This window comes from Stegodyphus dumicola, chromosome 7 (genome assembly GCF_044657685.1).
Source record: "Stegodyphus dumicola isolate Sdum_Otavi_A_Nest chromosome 7, ASM4465768v1".
Taxonomy (NCBI): domain Eukaryota; kingdom Metazoa; phylum Arthropoda; class Arachnida; order Araneae; family Eresidae; genus Stegodyphus; species Stegodyphus dumicola.
In genome coordinates, this window is record NC_140774.1 from 77,377,863 (window position 1) to 77,390,123 (window position 12,261).

General features: G+C 32.1%; 1 protein-coding gene across 1 annotated transcript; it reads right to left on the reverse strand.

Moving 5' to 3' along the window:
* Positions 1-1,369: 1,369 nt before the first annotated feature.
* LOC118184856 (uncharacterized) lies at positions 1,370-11,703 on the reverse strand. Its single transcript, XM_035354582.2, has 3 exons — positions 11,445-11,703; positions 6,971-7,352; positions 1,370-1,735 (listed from the first exon to the last, which is right to left on the reverse strand). The coding sequence occupies exons 1-3, from the start codon at positions 11,616-11,618 to the stop codon at positions 1,512-1,514; spliced, it is 780 nt and encodes a 259-aa protein (XP_035210473.1). The 5' UTR covers positions 11,619-11,703; the 3' UTR covers positions 1,370-1,511.
* Between the last annotated feature and the right edge of the window lie 558 nt (positions 11,704-12,261).

The window sequence follows — 12,261 nt, forward strand, 5'->3', positions numbered from 1 at the left end:
ACGAGTGAGCCACCTCTGTTACCAAGAGCGAAGGTAAAAACGAAAAGTGAATACGCATTCAGAAGAAAAGAGTGAAAAGTTACTTTATTCTGATCGGAGAAAAGATATCCCCATTACTACGCTTTACATTATTATAGTACATAAGATGGCATGATGCGGATTCATTTTGAAATGACGCGCTTTAAATATATATATTATAAACAGGACAGGAAGAAGAAGTAGCCAGATTAAAATGAATTTAATTTGGAAGTTAAAAAATCTTATAAACAGGGCTGGAAGTTCACTATCTGAGAGTTGGAATTCACTATCTGAGTTCCATATATATACTGTTGTCAACTGAAAAGGATTTGTTAGATAAACTGGATGAAGAAAAGTTATTGACATATTCCCATAAACGTGTAATTGGATTCAAGCAGTTGGTCTAAATATTTGCTTATGATTTATTTATTAAAATAAAATACTCATTCCAAGCAAAGTATTAAACAATGTTTTTTACTTACTTAAAATTTATAAAAATGATTTGAAATTCTTATCATAGCTATCTGAATTTTTATCTATTGTATAATATGTAGCCAGTAGTATGCGTATTATATATGCACTATAATTACAAAAAAACTACACATCATTTCACAGAAAAATTTTAACTGCAGCTTTCTCTCATTAAAGTGTTTTTTGGAAATATCATTTATTTTTTAATTAAAACAAAAAGATTATTAAAGATGAGCTTCTTTTTCCTTATAGCAATCAATATTTTCTAGAATTGCTACGGCACTGGTTTTATGATGGATTTACTAAACGCTTTTAAATTCAGAAAGTGTTCCGGGTGACTCTCGTACAAATGTGTGAGATGCATCCAAAGAAATTAATGGACACTCCTCGAACGGAAAACTGCACTTTTTTTTTTTTTTTTTTTTTTTTATTGTACTGCCGTTGCTTAGTGGCGCTAGCATTCAAATGACAGATGATTCAAATCCCCATCTCCCAAATTGCTACGTAAATCAGTTCAACGTCGAAAATTGTTAGATAACATCTATTAAAATAAATCAATATTTTTTTGCCTTTGTATTATTCATAGTTCTTGCGGGAATGGCTATAAAATAAATATGAGTAAACTATAATTCTGAAGAACTATTTGAGCAAGTAACTGTAATAGTCTACAAATGCATTATGATATCTCTAGAAATAAAATGATTCATTCATACATAAGGCGGCTTACTTTCTTCTAAATTGCGTTTACTGAACGATACATCTAAAGTTTTTCGACTTAAAGGTTTTAAACTTGCCTTTTAACTGCTTTAAAGTTTAACAATCTGTTCTTGCTAGAGAGGCTACAAAATTGGTTTTAACCAAATGAAAGCAAAAAATCCACTTTACTTATGTATAAATAATTTTTTAATTACAATTGATCAAAATATGATAAAAGGAAGCGATAAACATAGATATACGAAACAAGTAAAAACTCTACAATAAATAAATATCGAAATATTGCACAATGAATCCAAAATCGTTTTTTACATCTTTCTCCGATGGTGACGCTGAAATCGACCATTTCTGTGATGTTCTTTTACGGCATGCTTTTTTAAGGCCTTTGGACCACGTGGCCGAGGATTAAATGCTGCGTTGCCTCGAACACCGGCCCCAGCTAATACAGCGATATCAGCGCAGTTGCGATAAATTTCCTGAGGACCGCAACCAACGGCTTTAGTGTTGTTGTCACAATCTCCCCAGTTATTTGCTGAAAAAGAAAAAGTCATATCAAATAAAACAGAGTGATAATATTAGCGAAGAAATATTTGAATGGATAATAAAAATAAATTAGTCTAATAGTAGTCCTTATTTGATGCAAAGAACATGATTGTAATGAGAAGCTATGACAGATGGAAGGAGGATGGTCTAAAACTTTGGAAATCATAATCTTGTTCTTCAAAGCCAAAAATTGTTTTATTGTAGTTAGCGTAATTGATTTGTAATTTACACGCATATAATAAAATAACTCTATTGTAATTGCACTTCGTGTATACTTGTAGTTGTAAACATACTTTACAATATTAAAGATTTAAATTTGTATTTCATTTATCATACCAGGAGTTTTAGGCGTTATGTATTGTATGCAATTATTCTGTTCTATGTATCACTGTTTATTAAATTGTAATGACCATCTATCTATTTCACTCTATTGCAGAGGGAGGATTTGAGACGTTCTCTGTAATTTAATTTATGCATTTGGTTTATTTTACTTCATAGACTTAGCATTTCGGAACATTCCATTGTTGTATCTATTGTTACGAAATGTATAGGCGCTGTAAGATGGCTTCCCCGCAAAACAGTTTTAGGGTTGCCATAAAATGGCAAGGGAAGGCAGGATGCCACACTTGGCGAGAAATTGCGCGTTTGGCGACGAAATTGGCGATATGCCACGGACGGACGGAGAACTTTCTGGAACGAATTCTTACCGGTTTAGCCCAGAATGTTCTCGAACACCAGCCCCAAACTATATAAACCCTACTGATCCGCAGTCAGTGAGAGTGTGCTTCGTCTAGAGTGCGAGTTAGTTTCGAGTTAGTCAGTTCATACGGAGTCGATCGAGTTGACAGCGGGCAGCGAATGCCGAGTGGGTCGTCAAGTGCATCGAAGAGTCTCTTAGCGTATCGCAGTTACTGCATCGTCGAGAGAGTGTGTTAAGCTCCATGAACGAATGGACCGAAGAGTCGGGAGCTGTTCTCTGGGTGTCGTCGAGTGCATCGCGAGTTGTAGCGTGGAGAGTCTCGAGAGTACGTGTAGTTCCGAGAACGACCGAGCAGAGTCGGGAGCTTTCCAGTGAAGCTGTCTTCACCGTGATAGCCTGTGTCGCTGATTGTTCCAGCGAGTGTATAGTAGATCTTCGACGACTGTAAAAGTGTTTTGGAGCTATCCTGATTAATATTGGTAAATAAAGTGCGTTCCGATACTTCATCAAGTGTCGTCGTTATTCATTCCAAATCTACGAACCCAGTATGAATGTGAAGGAAGACAATAACGTAACAACTGGTGTCAGAGGAAAAAAAGAAAAACGCAACACTATTATCTCACGTTTTTCTATTTATGTATCTTGTTTCCTTGCTTTGTAAAGAATTTATGTTTCGCAAATGATTTTTTGCCTTACGTTTATTCTACAAGGGAATTTCAGAATGGCGTCATAATAAATTGCTATTACTGTTGCATGCTTTAACAGAAGCATATTCCTGGTATGCCAGCATAAGAGGCCGGCTGCGATGCGCCTATTGCATGACAGACATGAACGTGTCTCGAGCAATGCATATCAAAATGCAATTAAATCTAAAAGGCGAGAGCAGATAATGAGAGCTTCAAAACAGAATATCCTATCCAGTTTATAATCATGAGTTTGTAGAAAGATGTTGTGAGTACGAATCGCAGTGATAATGAAGCTATCTATCCTGACGAATGCTTTCAACTTTCAGAAACAGCTTCTTCGGCTGGGATCGAATTCTCAGCAAGTAACGTCATACTTAACAATCACACAAAGATGTCCTCATATTCTGTAGTCAGATATGGATATGTTTTCGGCTAGAAGTACATACATCGCAATAAACTTAACCATTTTGTACAAGCATCTGCAATAATTTTTTTGTTCAAAAGTAGAATGAAATACGAGTAAACAGATAATCGAACAGGAATAAAAGTTGTTTTAATCTAACAGGAATAAAAGTTGCTTTATTGTAAAATTGCTCTAATTTTATTTAGTTATTAGAGCGAAAGGGCGTTAGTCCGAATGGGCTATTAGTCTCGAAACAGGAATAGTGTCGTCTACTGTAAACGGGGAATTATTTTTCAAATTGTTACCACCAAATAGTAATCTCCCTGAATTATTTTTAAAGAATTTAAACAATGAAGAATCTACATGTATGTATGTTTTTCGCACTGTGAAAAACAACGGTACCTAGAGCTATCAAGTTTTGAATAAAGCAGTCCTCCATCTGAGTATGTGAACCTGGAAAGCCGAATTTTTTGATTTCGAAATATGTATTTCATGTTTCGTAAAACTTTTATAAATTTTTGATTAACAGGCTTATTGATTTGAAAACGAGCAACACTTGTACAGAGCAAAATATTTTTATATCCAGCGCGAGACTCTCTATCGGAAATTCTAAAGATATGCTGTTTTTAAATATTTAGTGATTTTGCTGTTGAATTGAATTTCATATGACGTAGGTGCGAAGAACATGATATTTAATAAATAACGTTAACACATAAAACGTTAATAATAATGTAGAGGTAATGTTTAGGAATTTAGCCAGCTATTTTATGTTAATTTACTTCCCTGTCGCTCTCATTTCCTTTTTACTGCTAGAACCTAAATTGCTAGCTCGTGTAATATTCAAATAAAGTAAGAAGAAACTACTTAATGGAAGGGTTTTAGAGAGTAGAATCAGAGCATGTTTTGCCTGCTGGAAGGCCACGTTGGTAATTTGATTCTCTTGCGAATAGTATTCTGTGACGTTGAATTATTCTCGCCATTAGGCTTGTTACGCTGACCTTAGCTCAGGGCCACCTTGCTCGTTATTCCAATTGTCCAATTAGGCTAACTTACTTTTTTTAGTTAATCCATTATCTTTCATTTAAGCCATAACTGCTGGCTTCTGTAAGCACGAGTTGGTGCCGTCTGTTAAACCTTTATTTGAGTTAACAGAAAGGTCTCCCTGTTTGTGTGGTATTTACAATACATAATGAAAAGACACTTAACGTCTTTCAGTGTTTCAGTCTAGTTTATGCAACCTAAGAACACGATTTTCTATAATAAAAAGACAAAAAAAAAAAAAAAGTTTTGCATGGCATCTTACTAAAAAAATTAGGCGTTGATGTGATGAACTGAGAAAAGACTAAAAAAATAGAAAAATGTATGCCAAGACTTAACACTGCATCATTAATTAAAAACATATGTTGCTATGTGGCTTTTAAAATATTCGTAATTTTTTTTGTTGCATTGTATATGGCGTAAGTGCGAAGAACATCATGCTTAATAATAAAGTTAAAAAGAAAAAAGAAATGCGTTAACAGGAATGAGTGCAACAATAGACTAGTGGACTGCAAGGTCAGCGACAAAGTAAAAAATCTTCAGAAATCCTTTTAGGCGATTGTTCGTTTATTTTTTTGATTATTACTCTCCAGTTTTTCTAATTCCAATTTTCATATTCTGAGAGTAATTTTGTGTGCCAGTTGGAATTTCCCATCCTTCTATTTTCTTTTAGCTCTCTAAGACCTGTAGCATTGATAACAAAAGCTTAAATCGCACGCCATTTCTCAATATTTTGTCCTTCAGTTAGTAACATACGCGTTTTTTTTTTTTTTTTTTCAGAACTTACCTTGCAGTCAGATTTTCTAGATAATATCTTTTTTTTCCCGCTTGATATGTTTATTCTGTTTCTTTAAAAAACTAGCTTTCAGGTGGGTTTCGCGGATTACTTTCAATTTTCCACTTTTTGCTTTGTCACAATCATTGTAGGCTACATTTCTGTAAATTCTTAACAGTGTGTTCTGAATTCCTCCTGTACTTTCTAGAAATTTATAGTAGATGAAAAAGACTGAAACTTTCCGTACGTTGACGTGTTTTCAATAAAAAATGGGATGGATTTGGATTCCAGTTTATCACAGTTAATCTGTCAACACAGGTACGCAACGTACTTGGCCAATGACAGTTTCTCATTTGATCTTATCCGTGACCATGTTCGAGAATTTTGTAGGGTCTGTAAGCATGAATATAAAGATAAACTGCAAATGGATATCGTTTCGTTTATGTTGGTTTGTGTATAGTAAAGAAGCAACAAAACCTTAACATCACAGGATCACTTTTTACGATATTCTGGAAGCATATGAATTATTCTTTCGTTATGAGTTTTAAACTCTCATAAAATTTCGTACGAGAAAACTTTTTCACCAAAACATTACTCATAGTGAAACATGCTCCAAAACCATATGTGATAAAATAACGAAAGAAACATATAAAACCTAAACTAACACTGAGAAATTAACACAAGGAAGAATATAATACATGGTATATTTTCAAGCAGAAATATATTATACTGCAAATTTAACCTTTAAAGAGTGGGGAAATGTTGAGCATATAGGAAGTCTCAGAAGTGGTGACAGCCGTGACGTGCTACGTAGAGCTGTCGGTGGTTGGGGCAGATAAAAGACACGAGACACTGGGTGGTATGAGATATGGTAAAATGTTAAAAAAAACCGTCAGCTAGTGTCCTATATTCATTTGCATTCATCAAGACAGAAGTGTCACTAATATCTATAAGTTTTATGCCTACTCCGTAATGACTGTCAGAGAGATTTCGAATATGATACCGTGTCTCAAAATCTAGACTTGTATAATTTCCTCTAATAACATTTTTTATCTTTTACAGATATTTTAAACATGTTTCATCTCTTCTTAACTAGATGATATTTCAAAATAACGCTGAACTTTTCTTACAATTTTTGCGCAAAGTAAATATTAATAGATACTACTTTTGCTTCCTCTCGTTTCGCTGTTGCCATGGTTCATAGTAACAGCGAAGCTGATCAGTGGTCGAATGGATAAGACCGCTAAAAGCTAGTACCTTAGCTGACTGCGTAGAAATTTCGTGATTTGATGTGTATTTCGTGATTTGAAGCTAGTTTCCGTTGGAAAGCTTTCCATACAGGCGTCTCTTCCTTAGCCAAATAGATCTACTGCGCTTTTCCTTAATCATTTCAGCAACTAACTTTATAAAATCAAAAATTCTCTTCATGTTCCTTTCATTTATAATCTTTCATAATTTTGTTTAATTATTAGAATTACATTATAAATCAAGAATTATATTATAGATAATTCAAAATTATATTATAAATGAAGATTATAAATCAAGTTCTTCTCTGCATTACACAGAATGCAGTTAGTACCTATAAAATATAGTACAGGGTTACAGAAATGATGGAAACATACCAGATCTCCAGTGCCATCTGAAAACACAATTCGAACAGCTGACATCTTTCGGAATCTTGACTGGTACCACATAAAAACCGTTATCATCTTTAGGAATGTGGAATTGCTTCCCTGTTCCGTCAGCAAGTTCCAGAATTCTCTTGTCAAAACACTCCTCTGTTTCTTTCTCTAAAGGGTCGTTCCTTTCGCAGAGGGAGAACTCAAAATATCCTTTGTGATTGGCAACCAACTCGATGACAACTTCCAGCACTCGTCCGGGTTGGTAGGTCCGGGAGATGACGCCGGACGTGAAATTGCCCCCACTTTCATGAGGTCTAGGAACGGGTGAATCGTATCTGTCACCACAGACACCACATTTACCGCCATTAATTTCATGAGTAACCTGAAAATTCAAAGAACATATTAAACAACTGAGATCTTAATACAAATAGAATAATTTTTCTTTCAGGTATTTTATCAACGGTTTTTCTCCCGAGATAATTCTTTATCAAGTGTGAGAAGCAGAATTACTGGAATTTAAATTCTAATTTCAGTAGTTTAACGTAGTTTGGTAATTGCATGTATAATAGGTCAACGAGACTTAAATTTTGATTATCGAATCATTGTATAAACATATAGGACAAGGCCAAAAGTTTTTAAACATATTTTTCTTACTTACATAATATTAAATTTCTGAGTCTTGATAATCAAAGCAAAGAATCAAGAACAAAATAAACAGAAATATTTTAATTATTAAAAAATAATAAAACAATGATTAAATGGCCGAAAGTAATTACACCCTTAGTATATTAAGCAATATCTGATAATTTCTCAGATCTAGTTGCATTATTGAATTATTGAATTATTCAGATGCACACATTTTTATTTATCACTGATGCTGGATAGTCTTAGAGTTTTAGCAGTATGGCAATGAGGATTTTGCTTCTCATGGCTGGACACAAATTATACTATTGAGTGTTTCTACAGTACTTATTTTGGACATTAAATGGCATTGTTTTCCATAATTTATGACTTTACTTATCCCACTTATTTTCTGTTCAATTTATGATGCTAAAACCTAAGTGGAGTATTTTCTGCAATAAACGATATAACTTCAGTTAAAGATATTGTACTATTACTTTTATGCCAACGCAATCTTTAATGGAATTTATGAAATAGAAGTATGCCCATTCTATCTGCTGGGTGCACAGCATGCTTTACTTGCAAATGTAAATACAAAAATATTTTCAGTAAGGCAATCGTAAATTCATTTAAAAAATCTTGAAAGCCTGTGTAAAAGAGCCGATTAATTTCCTTAAACTGGTGTCTTTATTTTATGAGTCTTCAGTACAGTAAAATATGCTAGAAATTTCAGAGTATAATGTAAAACAAATTTTAGAATTAGTGGTTTATTTAAATAAGTTACATTTCTCATTTTATTAATTATTTAACTTAAAAATAAGTTATAAAATTTAGTAGGATAAAATTTAGTATAAAAGTCATTTACTATTTATTAGAAGAAATCTAAAGTTATCGTTAATTTCAAACTAAATGAAAGAATTTTGAAGTAAATAATCAATTACTTGAAAAGGAAGTCAGGCGTACTTCAGGAATGTAAATATATGCATTGCATTTGTTCCAAAAAAGAATAAAACAAGAAAAATATTAATTTTGAAAGAGCGAAGACTTGTATATGTTCATTAATTTTTAACTGTTCTTACCTACGCTAATTCTAATTCTAAACAAGAAGATGTAAGACTATTTTATGAGAGGCTTTTTGGTCTTTTAAAAATATATTTTTATATTTAGTTTTTAATAAATTTCTTCTCTCCTGAGATACCAATTTTTAGGATTCTTTCAGACCGTAAATAGTATTTTTTGAGGTTTCTGGCAAGAGCAAAATATTCTTTGTTATGTACCAGCTGACATAAAAGTATGTAAGTAGTCTTCGATATATGTTGCTACGCAACTGGTGTACGTGGATAATGATGTACGCAAACTGCTTATTGATCAATAATAATTTATTTATTTTTCAATAGATGGCAGCACTAGTAATAAGTTCGCTTTAAAATATTAAAATATTAATAGTTCACTAGAATAAATAATTTAGAGACGCTAACTTACATGAATATTAAAAAAAAATCTAATAAAACAACGCCGATATAAGCCTTTTTTTAAAGGGTTTGCGTTTCCTCATTTAAACCTTCAATGTAATTAAAAAAAAAAAAAAAATCCGTGTAGATATTCAGCTTTATCCAGAAACCTGTTAAAAAATAGTGAAATTTTGCGAATATCAGGGTGCATGTGCACGAGACACTATCTCTGTCGAATGAGAACTCTTATTGCAAATTTTGTCAATTCATTAGAATTCTTTGATGGAAGACTTTTTAAAAGTCCTAAAGTAATTCAGAAGGAAAAAATACCTACATAATACAGTAATCGTTAGTAGAAGGCAAGCAGAGAATGCTACCCATATTTGCATTCAGAAATGGCCTTAAGCGTTTAATATTTTTACGTCAATTATGTCATAATCATGTGCGTTAATGCATTCGTTATCAAACGAGCGGGATTTCTAGTAGAATTGTTTAGCCAGTTTGTAATAGGAGTTGAACAATGTTCAGCTCCTTATACAGTATTTGATTATTTCGTATGTACTTGGTGCATTACACTGGCAAAGCTAGAGTGCGGGGCAAATGGGGACATCTGTCCCCGAACGTAACATCCGAGGGACGCCAAACTGATCGTTACGAAATTTTAAAATGAAATGTTTTCCATTCTTAGCACACAGAAGATGGAGCAAAATCTTCAGTTGTCGGGGCGTTGAAAACCGTAGGTTTGGTGCATTAAAATAATGAAAGATTAATGAACGATATTATTTATGCCATATCTCATAGAGTAAAACGAATTGTTATATTATTATTTTAATTTTCTTACAGTATAAATTCCTAATAGTTAAGGAGCACGATCTTTAAATATCTTGAAATTTTAGACATACCAATTTTAATTTCAAAAATTGTTATTAATTGCTATTTTTTATAATCACTGTATTTGGATGATTAAATCAATGCAAACGTGATTAAGAACTTGCATGAAACTAAAAATTTTGTTAGTTGGAACATAAAAAATAGTGATAAATTTAAATTTATGTTTAAAGCAGTGCTTTAGACTGTCTTAAATACGCTGCCTAGCAACAAAACTGCTGTAATTTAAAGAAGTTATATAATTTAATTTTATATAAATCAATAAACGCAAATAAATATTTATCATACATAAAAAGCTAGAAGAAATTAATTTTTTGAAGTAAGTTCAAGAACTGGAGTAAAATTTTGACTGAAAAGAAATTTTGACTGAGCTTTGGATTTTAAAACAATACTTAACTTTAGTACACAGTTTTTCATCAAAGAAATTGTTTTAATTTATTATATTTAGATTTACTACAATTTGCTGCAGTGTAAAGATGATTAAAAACTCAATTTTCTTCATTGAATGAAACAATTCTAAAACATAATGATTAAAACTAATCTAATAATTTTAACTGTTCTGCAGTTTTCATGCTTTATTTTGCGCAGCTTCATTTCGATTTAAAGTTATGAAATTATAGCTAAAATATGTTTTTATTTTTTACATAATGTTAATTTGTTTTCTTAAATTTTAAGAAATGAACTTGAAGTTTGTTATATCTTATTAGTTTCGACTATTAGAATTTGATCAAAATCTTCTTTTAGAGTTCATTTATTTAGTTAGATCTAAAAAAAAAAAAAAAAAAAAAAAAAAAAAAAAAATTCAATTTAAGCGATTGCAATTGGAATATTTCTACTTCCATATTTTATTTAATAGGTAGCGCACTCTTATGCATTTTATTAGGTTTCGAAACTTTAATATTTTTCGAAAAATTTAATAATTTAATAAACAAATGCAAAATATTTTAATATATATATATATAGTAAAAATTACAATAATAATGCATAAATATTTCGAAGTATTTCGTTGCTTAGTTTCTGGATCATAAGATAATTATATAAATTGTTTAAAGCAATGAAAAACGGAGAACTTATTTAAAACTGTTAGTTGAAAGCAACTTTAAATACAGTTGTTAAAATATATATATCATATACTGCATATCATCACTATGAAATTTTTAGGTTGCATTTATTAATATACAAGCAAAATTTTTATTCAAAATCTCATAAGTTACCTCTAATTAAAAAATTATCTAAACCTCAATAATCTTTCCTTTTAAATTTATAGCCTACGCTTTGAAAACTTCTGTTTCGCTACATAAGAATTAAGATTATCTGCCGGGTTATTATATTATACCAAAGCGAAACATAATCATGTAATCATGTTATACCAGAAGTGGAATCAAGAAACTCAGTTTTTTAATAAATAGTTGCCGATTCATTAGTTTTTCATAAAATTAGATCTAAAACTTTAAAAACAAATTCAAAAAAAGGGTTAATTTTACTTTTAAATTTCACAATAAAGCAACCCTGACCTTTAGTCCACCACAGAAGAGTTCTGTATCATCATAATTCTCCGGAGTATTAAAATCCATTCTCCACATGGTGTTTCTTGCTGGGGGTTCAACCATTCTTCCATGGCTGTCCACTCTTAGCACCAGGCATAAGCAGCATCCCAAAGCCAAAGCCACAGCGTCCCTTAATTTCATCCTAAAACAAACTCTTGTGCGTCTGACCGAGCAGATTATTCAAGTTCAAGATCACAAGAAGCTTTGTTTTAATAGGGACAGATCGTCATCAGATCGAGGTCGTTTCTCCAGTGATCAGGAAGTAAAGAAATACCTGTTCTTTGTGGTACGACTGACCTCAGAACTAGTTAATGTCTTGAGAAGAGGGGGGCTCTTTTCTACTAGTTATGAATGTATTGAGATTTTTTTCGTTTTATATATAGGTCGTGATTTGGGTAGTTTCGTGACATAAATTCGGCCGTGCGTCTAGTCTACTACAGTGTTAAAGATAACGTTTGTAAAAATTGTTTTGACGCCGCTAGAGTTGATGTACATTTTTAAATAGGTATCATAAAAATACTGCCTTCTTTCCGAAAAAAATTCTTAAGTAAATTAAGTCAACCTGATGTACTTGAAAGTAGGTTTATACACACTATGTATTCAGGATTAGTTATTAATATTGCATACAAAACTCAGTTTGAATAATTCAAAAAAAATGCAGGTCAAAGCTTCTGCAGTTGCAGGGGGCTTCGAATTCTGTTTCCCATACAGGAAGAAATAATTTCTTTAATCTAATTAAATTATGTAAGAAGGGGGTTTTTTAGCACCCAAGAAGTCAAACAAA

Bases quoted from the DNA above. Each gene is read 5' to 3' on its own strand.
- LOC118184856 (XM_035354582.2), bottom strand. From the start codon at position 11,618: ATGAAATTAAGGGACGCTGTGGCTTTGGCTTTGGGATGCTGCTTATGC. The intron at 7,353-11,444 runs GTCAGGGTTGCT...TTGAATTTTCAG, and splicing joins TCTTCTGTGGTGGACTAAAG to GTTACTCATGAAATTAATGG. The intron at 1,736-6,970 runs GTATGTTTCCAT...TTTCTTTTTCAG, and splicing joins CAGATGGCACTGGAGATCTG to CAAATAACTGGGGAGATTGT.